Raw genomic sequence first — 22,875 nt, forward strand, 5'->3', positions numbered from 1 at the left:
ACCTATTGACGTTACACTTTGTCATTTTTTGCGTTAACGCCTTATCAGACGGGGCCGAGCTTCATTTAGTAATAGCCGAAGACGGCGCACGCTCATTTAGGATTTAAGATTGGATTTTCAAAGAACTACGAAAGCTGTACCGCATACAAACAGGAACGATTGTCTCAGGAGTGATTTGTTCGAGGATTCAAGGTAAATATTATATTCTTCGTACCATTCATGAGTGATTGAAGCATTTATTCGCAGGAATTTTCTTCTTTGTTCACACATGGAGGCGGCTAATTTTCGTAACCGACTAGCCACAGTTTACTTTGAACCAAGAATCGTGACTGTTTTACGTCCACGCCTATGAAGAATTCGGGGATTTAAGCATTTATTCAAAATCTCTGTTCACGCCAGGTGGCCGCTAGCCTTATTCGCTAACAGAGTAGCATTGTACCTCGACAATATACGTAAAATAGACGCTAACTGCACAGTTTCTTTGCTTTTAACCAAGAATCAACACTGTTTTACGTCCATATCTATGAAGAATTCGGGGATTTAAGCATTTATTCACAAGAATTTTTGCCAGAAATGCTCTGTTTACGCCTGGCGGCCGCTAACCTCTTACACTTGTACTTCAACAATATAAGTAAAATAAATGCTAACTGCGCGGTTTCTTTGCTTTTAACTAAGAATCGAAACTGTTTTACGTCCATATCTATGAAGAATTCGGGGATTTAAGCATTTATTCACAAGAATTTTTGCCAGGAATGCTCTGTTTACGCCTGGCAGCCGCTAGCCTCTTTCACGTGTACTTCAATAATATACGTAAAATAAATGCTAACTGCACGGTTTCTTTGCTTTTAACCAAGAATTGAGACTGTTTTACGTCCATATCTATAAACAATTCAGGGATTTAAGCATTTATTCACAAGAATTTTCGCCAGAAAAGCTCTGTTTACGTCTGATGGCCGCTAGCCTCATTCGCTAACAGAGTAGCATTGTACTTTGACAATATACGTAAAATAAACGCTAACTGCACGGTTTATTTGCTTTTAACCAAGAATGGAGACTGTTTTACGTCCATATCTATGAAGAATTCGGGGATTTAAGCATTTATTCACAAGAATTTTCACCAGAAAAGCTCTATTTACGCCAGGCGGCCGCTAGCCTTATTCACCATGGTAGCATTGTACTTTGACAATATATGTAAAATAAACACTAACTGCACAGTTTCTTTGCTTTTAACCAAGAATAAAGACTGTTTTACATCCATATCTATGAAGAATTCGGGGATTTAAGCATTTATTCACAAGAATTTTTGCCAGAGATGCTCTGTTTACGCCTTGCGGCCGCTAGCTTCTTGCCCTAATAAAGGGACATTTTACTTCAAAAATATACGTAAAATGAATGCTAACTGCACGGTTTCTTTGCTTTTAACCAAGAATCGAGACTGTTCTACGTTCATATCGATGAAGAATTCGGGGATTTAAGCATTTATTCGCCAGAAAAGCTCTGTTTACAACAGGCGGCTGCTAGCCTTATTCGCTAACAGAGTAGCATTGTACTTCGACAATATATGTAAAATAACGCTAACTGCACGGTTTCTTTGCTTCTAACCAAGAATCGAGACTGTTTTACATCCATATCCATAAAGAATTCGGGGATTTAAGTATTTATTCACAAGAATTTTCACCAGAAAAGCTCTGTTTACGTTAGGCGGCCGCTAGCCTCATTCGCTAACAGTATATAGTGAATAATGATTATAAAGGGCTATTCTATTCTATAATAAGTCTATATAGAATTTATTAATAATCTATTTACATATTATTTATTGCTTCTGAATGTTTTCCTCAAGTATTAAGTTTCTGATGTTAGATTGAGTGATTTATTACTGTAGCTGTTGAAAACTTGCAGTAAAAAAACAAAAAAAAAACAAAGTGTATTTGGCAAAAACTAATGTTAAATATTGCTATTGAAAATATAGGTGATTATCTCTGCATTTGGTAATTTTTGTACATCTAGTGTAAAATCTGACACTTTTATAGCCATTTTAAGTTTTGTTATACGTATATAAAAAAATAATTAATTGGGATTTTGTGAGGGAACGTCTTTGAATTTTTTGATGCCACTGCTCATGGAGACTAAGGTAGGTGCCTGTTTTGGTTTTAGGTTGGTAGCAGCTTTGGTTTTGAAAATATTTTAATTTGAAGTTTTTGAAAATAGGCCCCCTACAAATCGGCCCTGTTTCCAGTGTCATGTCAATAGGTTATGAAGTCTATGCAAAGACATTTTCACTACTGACTGGGAGGTCTGACAGGCTGCCCCATTGTGTTGGGCTGAGTCATGGCTGCCTGCTGGGGGCCAGCGCTGCCCACCATGCCAGGCTGCCTCGGGATCCGCGAGCGTCGCTTCTCCTCCAGCTCCTTCTGGATTTTGTAGATCTTCTCTGCCAGGAAGTGGTAATACTCATCCTAGTCAGAGGAGATGACAACATATTTAGAAGACTGCAACTGTAACAGTCGCCGGATGGAGAAAAGCGTCAACGTACCCTACTGTTTGCCGACTCGTACATGTCACCCTCAACCTTGCGCGCGTACGCCACCAGGTTGTCCATTCTGCGGTCCTTCAGTGCTGCTGGGTCAGGGGTTGGGAATATGGCTTGTACTCTGAGTGAAGGATTAAAAACAAACTTGTCACACATTAAGATGTTGGAATAAAAATTCACGCAAACACATGTGACATACAGTTTGTGCACCAGGTGGGTGCGTAGATCCTGAGTGACATGTTCATGCCAGGCCTTCCTGACCCCCGAAGTGGAGAGAGGGGTGGCAGCAGGCAGGTTTCCCATGCCCCCTGCCACAGAGCCATCTGGCAACAACTGACTGCAAGACAAAAGAAAGGGGGATAAAATCGAAGCTAATTCAGCAGAGGTTCCCATTAACTGCTGTGGAAGTTTGTATTTTTCAATTGAATTCCAACAGTTAGCTCGACAGTTAGCCCAACAATGTGATAAGCTTTGAACCGAAAGTGAAATTTACAAGTACTCTTTGTTTTGGTCGGTTCAGCATTTATATTGTGTCACTAAATACAACATTCTAGGAGTCTTGACAGCTCAATCAAAATATTGAATAGGGGAAAAAGGAAGAAATTGTGGCACTGTTAACTCACTGGCTTACCAGAGTTTTGTTTTTGTTTTTGAAAGGGAACCTTGGACTTCAAGACTTGTAGGCTTTAATAAAACATTATTGTTATCTTTTACTAACATATGTTATTAGAAACACATATATTATTGCCATTGATTTAAAAATCTCTAATATTTAAGACATGTTTTGACCTACGGAGGCCGCCATGTTTTACACGCGCAACGCATGCTGGGGTTGATGACGAGGTTGGGCTGGATTGGGAGAATAGCTGTGCTAGCTAGCAAGCGAAGCTAGTATGAAGACAGGCATGACTTTGTCAAATTCGTTTGCTGGTCATATTGTTTTGTAACAAAGATGAGTTCCCAACGTCGTACCTGCATCTGCTGGTGCACAGTAATTATCGGTCCGATAATAGGAATTATGACGTCATTCCAATAAATCCAATAACATTATTAATAGGACCAATAATATGTACTAGTCCTTCTCAAAAAATTAGCATATTGTGATAAAGTTTATTATTTTCTGTAATGTACTGATAAACATTAGACTTTCATATATTAGATTCATTACACACAACTGAAGTAGTTCAAGCCTTTTATTGTTTTAATATTGATTTTGGCATAAAGTCAAGAAAACCCAAAAATCCCTATCCCCAAAAAATTTGCATATCTCATCCGACCGACACATAAAGTGTTTTTTAATACAAAAAAAGTCAACCTTCAATTAATTATATCAGCTATGCACTCAATACTTGGTCGGGAATCCTTTTGCAGAAATGACTGCTTCAATGCGGCGTGGCATGGAGGCAATCGGCCTGTGGCACTGCTGAGGTGTTATGGAGGCCCAGGATGCTTCGATAGCGACCTGAAGCTCCTCTACATTGTTGGGTCTGGTGTCTCTCAACTTCCTCTTCACAATATCCCCCAGATTCTCTATGGGGTTCAGGTCAGGAGAGTTTGCAGGCCAATTGAGCACAGTAATACCATGGTCAGTAAACCATTTACCAATGGTTTTGGCACTGTGAGCAGGTGCCAGGTCGTGCTGAAAAATGAAATCTTCATCTCCATAAAGTTTTTCAGCAGACGGAAGCATGAAGTGCTCCAAAATCTCCTGATAGCTAGCTGCATTGACCCTGCCCTTGATAAAACACAGTAGACCAACATCAGCAGCTGACATGGCAAACCAGATCATCACTGACTGTAGGTACTTGACACTGGACTTCAGGCATTTTGGCATTTCCTTCTCCCCAGTCTTCCTCCAAACTCTGGCACCTTGATTTCCGAATGACATGCAAAATTTCCTTTCATCTGAAAAAAGTACTTTGGACCACTGAGCAACAGTCCAGTGCTGCTTCTCCGTAGCCCAGGTCAGGCGCTTCTGCCGCTGTTTCAGGTTCAAAAGTTGCTTGACCTGGGGAATTCGGCACCTGTTGCCCATTTCCAGCACACGCCTGTGCACGGTGGCTCTGGATGTTTCTACTCCAGACTCGGTCCACTGTTTCTGCAGGTCCCCCAAGGTCTGGAATTGGCCCTTCTCCACAATATTTTTCAGGGTGCGGTCACCTCTTCTGGCTGTGCATCGTTTCCTGACACACTTTTTCCTTCCCACAGAAGTGCCTTGATACAGCACTCTGGGAATAGCCTATTCGCTCAGAAATTTCTTTGTGTCTTAACCTCTTGCTTGAGGGTGTCAATGATGGCCTTCTAGACAGCAGTCAGGTCGGCAGTCTTACCCATGACTGCGGTTTTGAGTAATGAACCAGGCTGGGAGTTTTTAAAAGCCTCAGGAATTTTTCGCAGGGGTTTTGAGTTAATTTGTTGATTAGATGATTAGGTTATTAGCTTCTTTAGAGTACCTTTCCATGATATGCAATTTTTTTTTTGATGGGGATTTTTGTTTTTTCTTGACTTTTTTGCCAAAATCATCAATATTAAAACAATAAAAGGCTTGAAGTACTTCAGTTGTGTATAATGAATCTAAAATATATGAAAGTGTTTATCAGTACATTACAGAAAATAATGAACTTTATCATAATATGCTAATTTTTTTTAGAAGGACTAGTATTTTAGGTGTGCTGATACGCTATCCCCACTCGCACATATAACTCGTCCTATTTTTGAAAGTCGATTGCCAAATGCTGGTGTTGTGCAGTAATGAGCAGACGGGACTTCTGTGGCGTTTTTTTTACTTTTTCTAATGCCCCGGCAAACCTCACGCGCACAAACTAGATATCATCAAATAGCAACCTAGATGTGCTACGTTAGATCCCGCCAAGTCCCATGCCATTGGCTGCATGAGCCCAGAGTGATACTACATCGATGAATTAAAAAACACCATGATTGAATGGAAGTTAAGCAGGCCAAATCAATCCATACCAGTGACTATAGATAATGCTGTAAATATTGTTAATTCAGTACGTAACACAGATGGACCTGGACCACAAATAGGATGTTTTGCTCATGTGGTAAACATAGCTACTAAGAGAGCTGTAGCAAGCAACAGTGTGTCCCGCCTCACTTTACAAACAGTAAAGCTTGCTCTCAGCACTTTTATAGTAAATTTCTTCAGATCATTAAGAAGTAAGCACACAAATATTATGCACTAAAATGCATGTTAATATGATAGCATTGTTAGTTTTGCTTGTTAGCAAAATAAATTTTTAAAAAAACAAAAACAAAAAAAAACACTTGTATTTTTTGTTTCGGACCATTAAATGTATTGAATCGAATCGAAAATCGCATCTCTCCTATCGAACATCGTACCGAACCGTAACTTAACTGTATTGTAGCATTCCTATCAGCAGTGTCTTTAAACCGATCCTAAGCGGCTTGCCGAGATATGGATTTTACTGACATTTGAAGTTTGTAAATCCCTTCGTTGCTAGTTGCATCATTGCCTTGTTTTTTTTCGTTTGTCTGCCTCTCACCACAGTTTACCTTTTTTTTAATTGATCCCGATCTACTGTCACGAACCGTTTTTGTGTCTCCATTTTCGCGATCGCGTGTTTTTTTGTGTGTTCAATACACCCTTTAATCCCTGTCCTGTCCGAAGTGAGCCACATTTTCTAATTCGGTGGTCAAGCCAACCGCTTTCTTTTCAGTTGTGTTTCCCTTTCAGGTTTTACAGCACAGACAGACAACGCATGTAGGTTGCGAATGCTTCATAGGGAAAATCATGACTAACGTCACGTGGAAGTATAGTCCTGTGATCAATGCGCTCGTCTGTTGCACGGGAAACACGGGTTTGAATCCTGCTGGAAACCTTCATTTAATTGCTTTTGCTGCTCGTTTTGTGAAATATCGACAGTGCTGTTCTGCTTATCACGTTTCCTCTCGGGTTCAAATTAGAAGAGCAGAACCGACAACATGTTCATGTAGCTAATGGGTGACACTGTGGAAGCACAGTGCTGCCCAGTGACATCACCATCTAGAGTGCATTGCGTCGTCAACAACAATGGCGACTTAATGGCTAAACAAATTTTTCGAAGTTTATAAAAATGAAAATGTTAGTAGGGATTTGAATTAGGGCTGTCAAACGATTAAAATTCTTAATCGAGTTAATCACAGATGAAAAATTAATTAATCGTAATTAATTGCAATTCAAACCATCTCTAAAATATGCCATATTTTTCTGTAAATTATTGTTGGAATGGAAAGATAAGACACAAGATGGACATAAACATTCAACATACTGTACTTAAGTACTGTATTTGTTTATTATAACGATAAATCCACAAGATGGCATTAACATTATTAACATTCTTTCTGTTAAAGGGATCCACGGATAGAAAGACTTGTAGTTTTTAAAAGATAAATTTGAGTACAAGTTATAGTAAAACCCTTCTTAATGTTTTGGTTTGAATAAAATTTGTAAAATTTTTAATCAAAAAAATAAACTAATAGCTCGCCATTGTTGACGTCGCAAGCGGGACGTCACATGGGCTCCCTGCCATTCTTCCACAGTGTCTTTAACTACGTAAGGTAGTGATTGAAATACACCACAAGGTGTCAATGGCGAGTTTTAAATTAAATAGAGATCTAGACAAGGCAAAGTCTGAGTAAGTTTTATGTGTATTTTGCATAGCTATTTTGATTGGGAATGCCGGTTCTCTTTGCATTGAGCACTTTCCTTTTTGTGAACATTATTTTTTTGAGCAATCGGAATATTATTTTTGTTTTGCTTTCACTAAATGATACTGTAGCGACTTAACTGTTCCGCCCAAGATTTTGGTAGCACCTTGTTGGTTCCTTTTTATTTTATTTTTTTTAGACATTGACATCTTTTTAAAACAATACCTTGATTCTTGGCAGGGGCATATCGATAACCTTTTGTGATACAAAGGATCATGATATATCACCATTAGAGGAGTTCCAAAAAATCGATTATTACATGCATCGCGATTCGACACATGACGATTCGATTATGATTCATAAAGGTTCAAAAACGATGATTTTTCCCTCAAAACTTTATGGCAGCCGCTTGTAGCAGAACGAAATTCAAGACACGTCTGCCGCCCGGGCACTGTTAACGAGCGCACGCACGTTATGATAGATGCTGCCGGTAAATGAGAGAGAGATTTATTCCTTTTTAACAGACTGGAAAATAAATTTGTGTATGAGACAGGCAGGGTCAAAAGCGCGAGCCAAGTTATTTTTTAGAGCAAGAGGGTAGGAGAGATAGTTCGTTGCTCCTTGTCTTTTACATGTCCAGCATCTAGGCATTTCAATTGAAAAATGTCCTGAGTGTGTTGCTAAGACCCATGTGCATCTGTAAGAGGTGAGTACACGAACCCTCTTGTACTGTTTAGCCTTTCTTGTTGTTTTTGAGATGTTAATAGTTAGCGCCGAGCGCTAAGCTAATTCGCTAACGTGTAACGTTCATATGCAGAACGTGTAAAACAGTGATTAAGTACAGCAGTAACATAACAAACACGTGAAATAGTACAGAAATCTGTGAAAACAAAGTATATTGGTTAAAAGAAGTCTTTCTAAAGACACTTTGTTTCCAGAAAATGTGGAATTCATTCCACCTGCGAAAATTTTATTATATTGTTGAGAGAAATAAGTACTCCCTTTAAAATTGTCAATGTTTTTGCACTTTCTTGTAAAAAGAAAATTAATTAAAAAGCAGCTTAAGGGCAGCTTATTGCTGTATGGGCACATTTCCATCGTTCCTGTTGAATCATTAGGATATTTTTAATAAATAATGGACATAAATTTGTTTGGCTACTGTATTAATTAGTAATGCAAGATGCATCGATAATCGTGATAACCACGATCATCGTCAATACCGTGATCATCGTTCAATAATCGAATGGAATCGTGGGGTGCCTAATATGGCACACCCCTATTAACATGGCAGCTATACTCACTTGTTGAGCGTGGAGGGCAATGAATCGCTGTGCAAGCCAGTCTGGTCCGAAGAGGGGACCCCCATGCCTGCTGCCATCTGGTTGATCTGATTAGTGCCTGAAAATCATTAGTCAGAAATAAGCGCATGACACTAGACAATTTCAGACTGCATTTTAGAATGGGATTACAACAAATGTCATTTTATTTGACACATTTGCTTACCTATTGCATTTATATTACGTAGTTGTTGGTGCCCCTGGGGGTTCTGTTGAGCAGGACCCTGACCCTGGTTCTGAGCCGGGGACTGGTTGCCGTAGGGGAGACCCAGAGCGGCATAGGCCCTCTGCATGGAGCTGGGGTCTATGTGCGTGGCTGCGTTGTTGATGGTCGGGGCACTGGGCTGGCCGGCCCCCACTGCGCTGATTGCATTCTGCAGGCTTGCCCCGGGGGAACCCAGCATGGCTTTAAAACAGAGAAAATATTCAATTATTCCTCCAAATGTAAAACTATTATTGTTCAGCAAAACTTAAACCACAACATACAAAAATAGACATTTGTATCATACTGTCTTCTAACTGTGCCGCTTGCTGACAGGTTGCACGCTGCCTCGATGGGGATTTAAATCCGTCATTGGTTCGTTTAACCAATCAGAAAGCAGCCCGGTGCCAAAGCCCCGCCCACCCACTAGAGCGGCACGTCAAAACGCCTCCCCCGGGTGTCACATTACAGGCCCAGCCTTTTCTAAGGATTCCTGCCTCAGTTCCACCCGTGGCAAGCAGAGCTGCGCAACCTGCAGGTGGCGCCGCATAAGAACAACATCTAGCATCTTTTTTCAGTTTGAAAAATGTAGCACTCACGCTGCTGGTTTCTCTTGTCACTGGCGTTCTTCAGAGGCAGGCAAACAGGGCAGTCGTGCCGCGTGCAGTTCTTCCAATGTGAGATGATCTGCCTGGACGATGCACAGTGGGCCACTGTGCCAGAAGAGATTGAAAGGTGTCACAGGCAATTGTTGTAGAATTTAAAATACTCTTATTCCTCCCAATTTCATAAATATAACATGACACCGTCATGAGCATTGATTAATGGCCATGACAGATGTCTTGGTACATTCATTTCTATATTGTCTTTCTGACAAGTCCTTTAGCTCCTTAAACAACGTAACATTTTAAAAAATCTTTCACATAAAAGATGTTTATATTAACTGATTGAATTGATTTTTTTTCATCCCACCCAAAAAAAAACGTAGGTCACACTTTTGAGATTTAAAAAAAAAAAAATTCACTGATATAAGAGTAACGGTATACAAACTGTAACTTTCAAATGCTGTGACAACCGTGACCTGTTTGCATTGTCACACCCCTAATATATACCGTATTTTTCGGACTATAAGTCGCAACGGAGTATAAGTCGCACCAGCCCAAAAATGCGCAATGAAGAGGAAAAAAACCAAATAAGTTGCACCGGAGTACAAGTCTAATTTTTGGGGGAAATTTACTTGATAAAATCAAACACATAGAACAGATATGTCATCTCTGAAAGGCAACTTAAAATAAAAATACAATTGAGAACAACATGCTGAATAAGTATACAGTATGATAATGTTACATGACGCATGAACAACGAAATGCGAACATGTCCGGTATGTTAACTTCAAATAGCCATTAAGAGTTATTCAGATAACTATAGCATAAAGAACATGCTAACAAGTTTACCAAACCATCAGTGTCACTCTAAAACACCAAAATAACATGTGAAATAATAATTAGGGTTGTTCCGATCATGTTTTTTTGCTCCCGATCCGATCCCGATCGTTTTAGTTTGAGTATCTGCCGATCCCGATATTTCCCGATCCGATTGCTTTTTTTTTTGCTCCTGATTCAATTCCAATCATTCCCGATAATTTTTCCCGATCATATACATTTTGGCAATGCATTAAGAAAAAAATGAATAAAACTCGGACGAATATATACATTCAACATACAGCACATAAGTACTGTATTTGTTTATTATGACAATAAATCCTCAAGATGGCATTTACATTATTAACATTCTTTCTGTGAGAGAGATCCACGGACAGAACTTGTAATTCTTTAAGGATAAATGTGACTTTGTATATTGTGACTAAATATTGCCATCTAGTCTATTTGTTGAGCTTTCAGTAAATGATACAGTAGCCATTTAACTGTTGTGCCCAAATGCATGATGGGAAGTGCACCCATGACTGTGCGTAGTGGTACCAATTGATATATCTTCTCTGCGTTGGGAAATAACGTAGGGTGTTAAGAAAAAGATCAATTACTACCTTTCTTCCCAACATTGCTTCCAACGATATTTCTAATCGAAGGGAGAGGGATTGTAAGGCTTTAGCCAATTACAAAAATGCTCCAAAGGCTGCCAAAATTCACTCTACTCATTTTACGCTGCCTTTTAGCTCTATATATAGGTAAAACGGCGCCATTACAGATTGAACACGACAATGCGTGTGTGGGTCATGCGTTAATTGCGTTAGATATTTTAAAGTGATACTTTTTTTTTTTTTTTTAATTAATTACCGCCGTTAACGGGATAAATTTGATAACCCTACCTTAAGCCTAAACTGAAGACTCTGGATGAGTGTAACATATTATGTCTGTAACGTTAAATACAATTAGAAAACAATCAAATTAAAAAATATATATTTAAAAAAGGCATGTCCGGTATTTTTTTGCCGATTCCGATACTTTGAATATGACTTGATCGGACCCGATCGATCGTCTAGATATAATGTGTTAATAATTTCACACATAAATCGCTTCAGAGTATAAATCGCACCCCCAGCCATACTATGAAAAAAAAAAAAACGACTTATAGTCCGAAAAATATGGTAAGGTCATGTGAAAAAATTAGGGCCATAAAATATTCAGTTCTTTATTGAGAAATGTTCACATATCACATATGTCTGATCTTGTTTTTCTTTATCACTGGAAAAGTGATTTAATTGCAGTTAAACAACAAAAAAATAACATTGTTTTAATCATTAAACCAAATATATCAACAAAAATGCATATTCCGAGGAATAAGTTAGGACACCCCACCACTTAATAGCTAGTGTTACCCCCTTTGGTTGAAATAGCTTCAGTGAGACACTTTTTGTAGCCATCTACCATTCTTTGACATCAATCTGAAGAAAGTTTGCCCCACTCCTCAACGCAGAATACTTTCAACAGTGAGATGTTTGAGGGGTTTCTTGCATGTACAGCCCATTTCAAGTCATCCCACAGCATCTAAATAGCATTAAGATCTGGGATTTGACTCGGCCATTCCAGGACCCTCCATTTCTTTTCACCCAATTCTTGGTGGAGTTACTGGTATGTTTTGGGTCATTGTCATGATGCAGGGTCCAGTTTCGCTTAAGCTTTAATTTTTTTCACAGATGTTCCTCAAACACCCTCTGATCCACGATAGTATTCATGGTGGATTTTATGATGGTGAGTTGGCCAGGTCTTGCTGCAGCAAAGCATCCCGAAACCATGACACGTCCACCTCCATGCGTCACAGGTGGTATTAGAGGAGTTCCAAAAAATCGATTATTACATGCATCGCGATTCGACACCTGACGATTCGATTACGATTCATAAAGGTTAAAAAAACGATGATTTTCCCTCATAACTTTATGACAGCCGCTCGTAGCGGAACAAAATTCAAGACACGTCTGCCGCCCGGACAACGTTAACGGTTGCACGCACAACGCTATGATGGATGTTCCCGGTTACTGGGAGAGAGATTTGCTCCTTTTTGAAAGACTGGAAAATTAATTTGTGTATGAGACTGGCAGGGACAGAAGCGCTTTTGTGCGTAAGTTATTTTTAGAGTGAGAAGGGAAGAGAGAGAGTTCGTTGCTCCTTGTCATTTAGATGTCCAGCAGTAGTTTTAAGGCATTTCAATTGAAAAATGTCCTGAGTGTGTTGCTAAGACCTGTGTACGGCTATAAGAAGTGAGTACACGAACCCTCTTTGAATGCCTAGCATTTATTGTTGTTGTTTTTTGAGATGTTGATATATAGTGCCGAGCGCTACGCTAACTAGCTAATTCGCTAACGTGCATTTCATATGCAGAACGTGTAAAACCATGATTAAGTACAGTGGTAACACCACAAACATGCGAAATAGTACAGAAATCTGTTGTTGCGGGAGAGAGAGGGAGAGAAGAAATGTAATGAGTGTGTGTGTTTGTGTGTGTGTGTAGCGGTGTCAAGAGCAGTTGTGATTTCCACCTGTAACACTGTGAAAACAAAGTATATTGGTTAAAATAAGTCTTATTTCTAAAGACACTTTGGCTACGTTCATACTACAGGTCTTAATGCACGAATCCGATTTTTTGTCATATCCGTTTTTTTGGCGTGCCCGTTCAGACTGCTTTTATCCATTGAGACCGTTCAAGTATTACGCATGCGCACTAATTCGCAGTCCGACACGCGCTAAGCAAGAAGACCCGCATGCGCAGAAGCATCAAAACAAATGACACACGTCATCCGTCATTCCAGGGATATCATGTTTTGCTTTTCAAAAGGAGGACACAAATAACAGACATAAATAATCCCCGTTTAGGCTTATATTCAAAGTTTATATGGATCGATAGCATGCACGCACTGTCCGTGCACGTCACACACATATGGGCAGTTTGCCCCGACTCTCTCTCGGCCGTGTAAGCAATGTTGAAATATTGCTCACTTGTAACAGAGAAAACTGAGCATTCTCAGGCTTATCCTCAACCCATTTTTATTTTTTATGACTGTTGTGAAGCCCAGCCCTTCCCCGAAAGCCGTGTTCACTGCAAGCTAGGCGCAAATAACGCACAGGTGCATCGCTACGGTAACGACTCTCTCGCTATTTGATGACGTAATTGCTGCATGAAATCCGATTTGCGGGACTGGACAGTACAGACCGCCGCGACAGTCTGGAAAAATGTGGCCCAGATCGGATTTAGACCACATACGAAAGTGACCCAGATCGGATTTGAAATGGTCCCGTTCTATGCGACTTGTCACGTTCAGACCGTCAAGTTAATGCCTCACTCGAGTCGGAAAAACACGAAAAAATCGGATTCGTGCATTAAGACCTGTAGTGTGAACGTAGCCTTTGTGTACAGAAAATGTGAAATTCATTCCACCAATGTAAATTTTCTTGTATTGCTGAGAGAAATAAGTAGGCTACTTACTCCCTTTAAAATGGTTAATGTTTTTGCACTTTCTTGTAAAAAAATAAATAAATAAATAAAAAAGCAGCTTAAGGGCAGCTTTTTGTTGTATGGGCATGTTTCCATCTTTCCTGTTGAATCATAAGGATATTTTAAATAAATAATAGACACAAATTTGTTTGGCTACTTTACAAATCAGTACTGTACAATGCATCGATAATCGTGATAATCGCGATAATCACGATCATCGTCGTTACCGCAATCATCGTTCACAAATCGAATCGTAGCACCCTGAATCGCAATCGAATTAAATCGTGGGGTGCCGAAGATGGCACACCCCTAGTTGGAATGAGGTTCTTTTCCTGGAATTCTGTATTGGGTTTCTGCCAAACATGGCCTCTATTCTTGTGTCCAAATACAGTGGTCCCTCGACATACGATCGTTTCGACACACGATCTTTTCGACATCCAACGTAAAATTTGACTCGCCATTTTTTTCTACATCCGACGACATGCTCAAAATATGACGATTTATGACAGCGCCGCAGTTACTTTGTTTTCCCGTAAGACTGACGCACACCAGATTTTTTTGTGAGAGAAATCAACATGTGTTCCAAGAATGTTGGTGCAGGTGGCAGAAAAGGAAAAAGGTGAGGTTTACCATGGAAATTACAGAAAAATATGAGCATGGTGGGTGCGTCTGTGAACTGACTTGACAATAACGCCGCAGAATGTCTAGAATCTGAACAGTCCTCCTACAACCTCCGTGGAACGAATTATATGGGATTATAATGTATTCTAATGGGAAAATCCTGCTCGACATACGACCATTTCGACTTACAAACAAGGTCCTGGAACGAATTAACTTCGTATGTAGAGGTACCACTGCAATTCAATTTTAGATTCATCTGTCCAAAGAACATTATTCCAGAAGTCCTGGTCTTTGTCTACATTCACTCTGGCAAACGTCAGTATGGTCTTCATGTTCTTCTTGGAGAGCAAAGGTTTCCTCCTTGCACAACTCCCATGAATGTTAAACTTGTGAAGTCTCTTTCTGATTGTATACTTTTACATCAACAGCAGCAAGAGCCTGCTGTAGGTCCCGTGATGAGATTTTAGGGTTTTTAGAGACTTCTTTTAGCATCTTGCGGTCTGCTCTTGGGGTGAACACAGCCAGGCCTGGGCATGTTGGCAGTTGTTCTGAATGTCCTCCACTTGTAGACAATTTCTGGAGAGTGGAATGGCAGAGTTTATATTCTTTTAAGATCTTTTGAAATCCCTTACCAGACTCAGAAGCATCTGCAATCTTCTTTCTGAAGGCCTCAGACAGCCCCTTTGATCTCACCAGGCTGTTTTCTCTCACTTCAACAGTCAGTCACTGTTGAAAGTATTTTGTGTTGAGGAGTGGGGCAAACTTTCTTCAGAACGATGTCAAAGACTGTTAGATGGCTACAAAAAGTGTCTCACTGAAGTTATTTCAGCCAAAGGGGGTAACGCTATCTATTAGGTGGTAAGGTGCCCTAACCTTTTCCTTAGTTAGAATATGCATTTTTGTTGATATATTTCGTTTAATGAGTAAAACATTTTTTGTTGTTTAGCTGTAATAAAATCACTTTCTTTTCCAGAGAAAAACAAGATCAGACATTGATATGTGAACATTTCTTAATAAAGAACTGAATATTTCATGGGGTGTCCTAATTTTTTCACATGACTGTAGATATATTTTTCAATATGCAGGTGAGGCTCTGAATCTCCTGCCTTTGCTCTAGTTCAGTGGTTCTCAACCTTGCTAAGGGTAGTGAACCCCATAAGTTCCACATGTGGATTCACCGAACTTTTTAGAATGAAATAATAAAGCATTTTATTTTCAACTTCAAATCCAATATATCTAAGCTAGCAAGCTTATAATTTAGCAAATTCCTGTTCAAAATTCATCTCATTTTGACAGCATGTATTATAAACAGGTCAAAATTTGAGACCACGCTGCCCATTGGTCTGTTGTTTTCCCTCATGCCAAATGCGAGTAAGCCTTCCACTGAGCAAACCAATTCCTTCTCCCATCAGATCGAGGACTAGCAGTTAAAAGAAATGGATTAAGCCTGTAAATTGGGAGCAAACAAGTCCAAAACCTGGTCTAAAAAGCCACTTTGCTTACATTTAATCAGCATATGAAAATAGGGCTCTGCGTTTCTTTACCTTCGGCGAACCCCTGAGACCAGGGGATCCCAAACTATTCCATATTGGGCCGCTGTGGGTGCTGGATTTCTTTCCGACAAAAAAGGACGACACATGTGTATCAATCTGGTGTACCGTAATTTCCGGACTACAAGCCGCTACTTTTTTCTCTCATTTTGGGTCCTGCGGCATGTGCAATGATGCGGCCAATTTGTGTATTTTTCTGACGGCCGCCAGGGGCGCTCGAGCATGGAATGTGGTAGTGAGACACCTGGAATATATGTGTCGAGGAAGACGCTAGTTTGCACTACTACCGGTAGTTTAACTTTGTGCGTTGTGCATGAATAGAGGTGGCGGACCCTTGTCTTTGTGCATGAGTAGAATTGGCAGACCTGCATCATGGAAAATGCTAGAAGAAATTAAATTGGCCATCCCAGTTGTATGGGAAGCTTTGATGACGAGCGGCGAGAGATCATATGCCAAGACTCGCCACATGCGAAGAGCAGCTTTTGCACAGGTTTGCCGGGGGAGCCTGGCAGCGTGAAGCGCTGTGAAAGAGTCCGCCATCACCAACAAGTTTAGAGACGCCAGTCTGCTGCGTGACGAGGCGAGGAGGACAGCACAGGCTGGGAGTGAATATGCCTCATTATGGGAGACATTGAAGGCGACGGCGAAGGAGAGACAGATGAGTAGGTGCGTGGCGAAGTGCATCTGAGCGTTCTTCATATCCGACACTGAGGGTGAAGACTTCCATGGTTTGAATGCACAGGAGTAAGATGAAGATTGCTAACAAAGACTTTTATGTTTTTATTAACCAGCACAATTAGTGGTGCACCGCCATACTGATGCTATGTAACTTCCGTGCCACTGCTATATAACTGCCGTGTTTGCCGGCGCTGTTTGGAACGAAAAGTTAAGGTGTGTTATTAAAAGTTTGAAAACTGTATTTCTTTGTCAATGTCTCGTTACTAAGTGGGCACACGGCTTATAGGCAGGACAGGCTTATGTATGTACAAAATGGTTTTTCCTTTAAAAATGGACAGGGACGCCCAATAGTCCAGAAATTACGGTAATCAGTTGATTGTAGTCAGGTGCTGCTTGTTTTAGCAGAAACCTCATTGGTTAAATGGTCTGTGCTCGATGGGTAGGGACAAAAACCAGGACCCACAGCGGCCCTTGAGGACCGGTTTGGGAACCACTGCCTTAGACTTACTCAACGAACCCCTAGGGTTCGATCGAACCCAGGTTAAGAACCACTGCTCTAGTTGTTTTGATTAAAAAAACATCCCACAAGGTTCATGGATATGTCATTCAAGACAAGTTTCGTGGAAGTGCCTATTTTTGGTTATTTAAAAAGAAAAAAAAAGTTATATTGTGGCGTCTACAATGCCAACTTGAACTGCACACTCAGCAGGAAAAGAGAACATTATTTTCAATAAATTGCACCCAACTGTTTGTAAAAAAAGTTTCCCGAGAGTTTAACATGACGCTCGCCACACTAAATGCTTATGCTAACAAGAACGTGAATGCTATGCTAACGTTCCAAGCCACCTAGCCAAACCTCACATTTGCAAGGACGTCACCAGCCCCTTACCCCCTCTCGTTCTGCACTTTCCAGGGAGTGCAGGCAGGCAGTTGTGTGACAAAATCAGACAACTTGAGCTTCGTTCAACCAAATTGTAGTAACGCAATAACGCGCCCCTTCGCATCCTCAGGAACAGTAACGGCGTTCCAAAGATGGGAAAAGTAATTAATTAGATTACTCACTACGCAGCGAGTGAGTAGTGACATTTTTTTTCTTCACTTACCCTGGCAAGATTTGCCCGCCTGGCAGTGGGTCATGTGGTTGAGGACGTTCTTCATAGTGCGACAGTGGGGCAGAGCGCAGGCCCTCACTTCCCCGTTGGCCTGCTCTCGCCGCTGGCACTTGTGCGCGTGAAGTAGCAGGACCAGCTGCTGCTGAATGAGTTTGCGCTTCTCTGGATCGGCCGTCGGGCCGGCTGACAAGGCACCGGGTACCATCCCCGCTGACGCTACCTGTTGCTGCATCTGGGACTTGTGGCAGATTAAACATTGTCTCAATCCACATGAACGATCAACACAAGTGCCGGAAGGTATTTAAATAAATGAGGGGGACAGACTCACAATGTTTGGCAGAGTCCCGGCTCCCTTTAGCTCTGTGGGGAACTGAGGCAGATTGTTAGGAAGGCCTGTCTTGTTCTGGAGTTGTTGGGAATTGACACCCGTCGGGCCCATTTGCTGGACGCCAGCTTGACTGTACTGCTGGCCAAATGGTGCTCCTGACATTCCCATCTAGAATTGGCGGATAAAAAAAACAGCCGAACAGAACATTATTTGTTGAATACCAACTTCTGCACCCCGGCTGGACCCCGCATCCGATGACTTTGCAAGGATTCATACAATTTATTGATGAAGTCATCAGGAACATCAAAGAAAGCAGTCTTGCATGCCTCCCAGAGTTCAACAACATTCTTGCCACTGTTTTGTGGCAAAAGGTGATTTTTTTTTTAGATGAATCTTCCATTGAATTACACCACAGTCGCCGCAAATATTGCAGGAGACTTAATAGAGCCCGCATGGATCTGAGATTCACTCGGAAAACAGTAGAAGTTTGGTGGTGGCAAAATCATGGTCTGGGGTTACATCCAGTATGGGGGTGTGCGAGAGATCTGCAGGGTGGAAGGCAACATAAATAGTCTGAAATATCAACAAATCTTAGCTGCCTCTTATATTCCTAACCATAAAAAGGGACAAATTCTGCAGCTGGATGGTGCTCCATCGCATATTTCAATCTCTACCTCAAATTTCCTCAAGGCAAAGTAGATCAAGATCCTCCAGGACTGGCCAGCCCAGTCACCAGACATGAACAGGATGAAAGAGGAAGCATGGAAGACGAAACCCAAGAATGTTGATGAACTCTAGGAGGCATGCAAGACTGCTTTCTTTGACTTCTTCAATAAACTGTATGAATCCTTGCCGAACCGCATGGATGGAAGCCCATGAAAGTCATACAAAATATTAAATTTGGATCTCACAGCACCACTACTTAATTCACTTATGTTATGTAACATATTTTTGTATTTGAAGTACATTTTTTGTTTATTTTCACACTACTTTCTGTAGGCGACAAAACTTTTGTCTTGCCAAAATTTGACCTTTATGTCTTCATTAAATGATAAACCTTTTTTCAGTGAAACATATATATTTTTGTACATTCAACATCATTTGGGAGGGTCTTAGCTTTCATATGAGCCATTTCTGAAACCAATTGAATCATTAAAAGTCAGGTTATTAGCAATTGTTTCTACAAAACGGATAAGCGACAAGACTTTTGTCAGGGATTGTATTCGCGATCCCCCAAAAATTGTGCTCCTAAAGTCCTTTTTTTTTTTCTGTGCTCTTAATTTGCGAGCACCTGTGCTCCTGATGAAAAAGCCTAGCATACATACCTGTAAAATACTTTTTTGTTAACACTGCGCTGTATTTATTACAATTCTTTGCACTTCAATTTTCTTATTTTAAAATATGAAGAGCTTACATAAAAACGAGTAAATATCACTCCTAACTAGAGCTGGGAATCTTTGGGCACCTAACGATTCGATTACGATTCAGAGGCTCTGATTCGATTATAAAACGATTAATGATGCACCCCCCCTCCTTTTTTTTTTATTTTATTTTATTTTTTAAATGTTTTGTACATTAGTTCCAAAATTGTTCAAAAATCCTTTCAGGCTAAACCAAACTACTATTTCAGTATCAAGTTAACATATAACAGTAAACAAATATACAAAAATAACAGTAAATAAAAAACTCCAGTCCCCATTCTGTATCAGCAGCTTTAAACTATATTCTATTTATTTATATTTTATGTTGTGAATCAACTGTTACAGTTGTTAAAATTGCTCCCGTTATTCCATAATTTCCCTTCTGTCTACTTTTGACAAAGTTTTAAAACTATTTCATCATTTAAAGATAGATTCAAGACAAGATTCTGCCGGAGTATTTTAGATAAAAAGTTAATTAGGTTCGCTACAACAAAGCCTTCTAGAGAGGTCTACTGCTTTAAGATGGCGGCTGTTTACTTACGCCGGAAAGTCTGTCATTTCGCATCTCTGTTTATTAATACATGTTCTAACTAGAGATGTCCCGATCCGATATTTGTATCGGATCGGACGCCGATATGGGCAAAAAAATGCGCATCGGTATCGGATCGGAACACGGGAAAAATTCCGATCCAGACTTCCGATCCAGTTTTTTTTTTTTTTTTTTTTTTTAAAGTCCGGTCCGGGTTTTCCAGCGCACGGATTCACATAATCCATTCCAGTTTTTGCTTCAGTTTCCCTAAAATCCGGTCCGCATTTTACCGCACACCTTCAACACACTACATTTACATTACCATCTCCCAATTTACCGAAAGACTTTATCGGTAAAAATGTCTGCTTTGTGGGATCATTTCACCTTAAAGGACGACAAAGACGAAGAGGCAGAGAGCAACATATGCCACAATAAAGTCAAGCGTAGTGGTAAAGCTGTAAGAAGTTTTAATAAAACCAACCTAATCAAGCATTTAGCGAAATACCAACACAAACAATATGAGGAGTAAGTTAAGAAAACCGAAGACAACAAGAAAGGTCCTACGCAACTAACACTGGCAGAAACTTTTGCTATGCGTGACAAACTGGCACTCGACAGTCCCAAAGCCCAGGGAATAACAAGAGTCATTGCCGAAGAATTCATTCTGGATGACGAGCCATTATCTCACGTGAGTAAAGAGGCACCATCCAACACGCGATTCGGCCGTGGAAGATTCGAGAACGATTCACAAACATCCAAATTCCGATTATTGAAATATGTCAAGTAAAGCGGAACTAATACAAAGCGCGGTCTTCGGGACGCAATGAGAAACTGACCGCATTGCGTCCCGAAAGTAAACATTACTTGTCTTAGTCCCGGGTAATGCCAATGCTCAACTCACGGCTTTAGCTCAACTCATGCCGCTGGATAAAAAACACAAGAATACCTGACTGCTGCTGACAGCCGCGACAAACTACGTCAACGTCGTTTTAGTGGAGATAATAGATATCATATGTATATAGAACTAGATGCAAAATGACAGACTCGACTGCGTTAGCAACATTGAAGTATTGAAAACCAGATGCGTTAGTAAACAGCCGCCATCTTAAAGCAGGAGACTTCCCTAGTAGGCTGTTGTGAACCTTCCAAGCGAACCTAATTAACTTTTTATCTAAAATACTCCTAAATCAGCAAAATCTTGACTTGAATCTATCTTCAAAACAGTTTTAAAACTTTCACATGTCGAAAGTAGACAGAAGGGAAATTATGGAAAAACGGGAGCAATTTTAACAACTTTAACAGTTGATTCGCAAAATTAAATGAATTGAATGTAGTTTAAAGCTGCTGATACAGAATGGGGACTTGGGGAATAATGATGAATTATTTACTGTTTTAAAATGTTAACTTGATACTGAAATAGTCGTTTATTTAAACCTGAGAGGCTTTTTATACAATTTTTGTAACTAATGCACGAAACATTAAAAGCATGTAATAGCTTGGGGGATTTGTGGGATTTTCCACTGAGGTTGTTGGTGTGTTTTGCTTTTTTAAGACAGTTTACAATATTATTTGCACGTTTTACTGACTGACTATGCCATATGCCACAGGTCAGTTTCTTGTTACCAACCGTTGTGTGTTATTCAAACTCACCTAATTCAGCTAGCGGCTAGTTGTTATCAAGAGTACCAAAACCTTTTTCAACATGAGTCTGACAACTAAGTAAGGAGGCTAAATAACTTTAAACTTTAACACATGCTCATATAGGTCGGTATCGGTATCGGCCAGTATCGGTATCGGATCAGAAGTGCAAAACAATATCGGTATCGGATCGGAAGTGAAAAACCTGGATCGGGACATCCCTAGTTCTAACACCGACGTCGTATGTCATTTGCATCTTGTTCTACATATATATGATATCTACTGTAGCCGTATGTTTGTAGCAACTAGCAACTGGGCGCTGTTTGAAGCGGCTGTCAGACGCAGTCAGGTACAGTATGATTCTTTTTTTATTTTGTGGCATGAGTTGAACATGATATTTACTCTCGGTCTGTTCCTCATTGCGTCCCAAAGACCGCGCTGACTGTGTTTTACTTCCGCTTTACCTGGTATAATTCAATAATCGGACTTTGGATATTTGTGAATCGTTCTCGAATCTTCCACGGCCGAATCGCGAATAATCTAAGAATCGGAAATTTCGCACGCCTCTACTCCTAACAGAAGCAAACACTTTTTTTTGGCCATTTACTGATCAACACAAGCCTTTCGTAAAATTTCAGAAGTAACCAGACAAGTAGGCTCTCTAGCGCTTTGATACCCCCTGCGATGCAGAAAACTGACAGGCTGACCCCACTTGATCTCCAAAAAAAAACAACAAAACAGAAATGTAAAAAGAGCTTGCGATTGTAATTCTCATACCTTGAATAGCTTTCATTTTCGGTCTGTTGTGTTGACTTGGCCTCGCTGTCCACTGACAAGTGTTACTCAGTACAACACGCGAGCCCATCCCAGTGAAGGCAAAGATGTGGGAGGAGACACACGCGGAGAGAGGGACCGGCTTGCTAGACAGCGCTGCGCGGCAGCTTGCCCCTCCCCCCTCCAGAACACACTCAGCTCGCCCGATTGCCTCGCTCTCGTTCACACCGGCACACGACTTTCCCTTCATGTCGGCGCCAGCTTAATGATCTCCATTTACTGGGGTGTCACCAAGCTAGCGATTATATATATAAACAAAACTGACATATGTTGAGACTCCACTACTTTAATTTCTCTTGAAATACTATCAGTTTTTCTTTTCCTACTTCCCTGATTTCTGCCACATCCCCCACGCCGGCGACACCCCGAGGAACCCCTCTAAACTTGATTTACAGCTCCATTATCTTAAGCCCAAAAGGAGTGAGAGGAGCATTCGCTAGGCGAAGACAAACAATGACAAAAAGAAGGGAGCTCGTAGAT

At 40.5% G+C, this 22,875-nt stretch overlaps 1 protein-coding gene across 2 annotated transcripts in view; it reads right to left on the reverse strand.

The window, feature by feature from the left end:
• Positions 1 to 22,875, reverse strand: part of crebbpb (CREB binding protein b) — an 83,847-nt gene that overhangs the window by 34,073 nt on the left and 26,899 nt on the right. For both annotated transcript variants that reach the window (XM_057861363.1, XM_057861362.1), the window contains exons 3-10: positions 17,974 to 18,141; positions 17,637 to 17,883; positions 9,337 to 9,450; positions 8,702 to 8,941; positions 8,500 to 8,596; positions 2,730 to 2,867; positions 2,534 to 2,651; positions 2,288 to 2,456 (exon numbers count right to left, since the gene is read on the reverse strand). In XM_057861363.1, the coding sequence (XP_057717346.1) occupies positions 2,288 to 2,456; positions 2,534 to 2,651; positions 2,730 to 2,867; positions 8,500 to 8,596; positions 8,702 to 8,941; positions 9,337 to 9,450; positions 17,637 to 17,883; positions 17,974 to 18,141 (1,291 nt within the window). The remainder of the gene's footprint in view (positions 1 to 2,287; positions 2,457 to 2,533; positions 2,652 to 2,729; positions 2,868 to 8,499; positions 8,597 to 8,701; positions 8,942 to 9,336; positions 9,451 to 17,636; positions 17,884 to 17,973; positions 18,142 to 22,875) is intronic.

The sequence above is a fragment of the Corythoichthys intestinalis genome, chromosome 16 (assembly GCF_030265065.1).
Source record: "Corythoichthys intestinalis isolate RoL2023-P3 chromosome 16, ASM3026506v1, whole genome shotgun sequence".
NCBI classification, from domain to species: Eukaryota; Metazoa; Chordata; class Actinopteri; order Syngnathiformes; family Syngnathidae; genus Corythoichthys; species Corythoichthys intestinalis.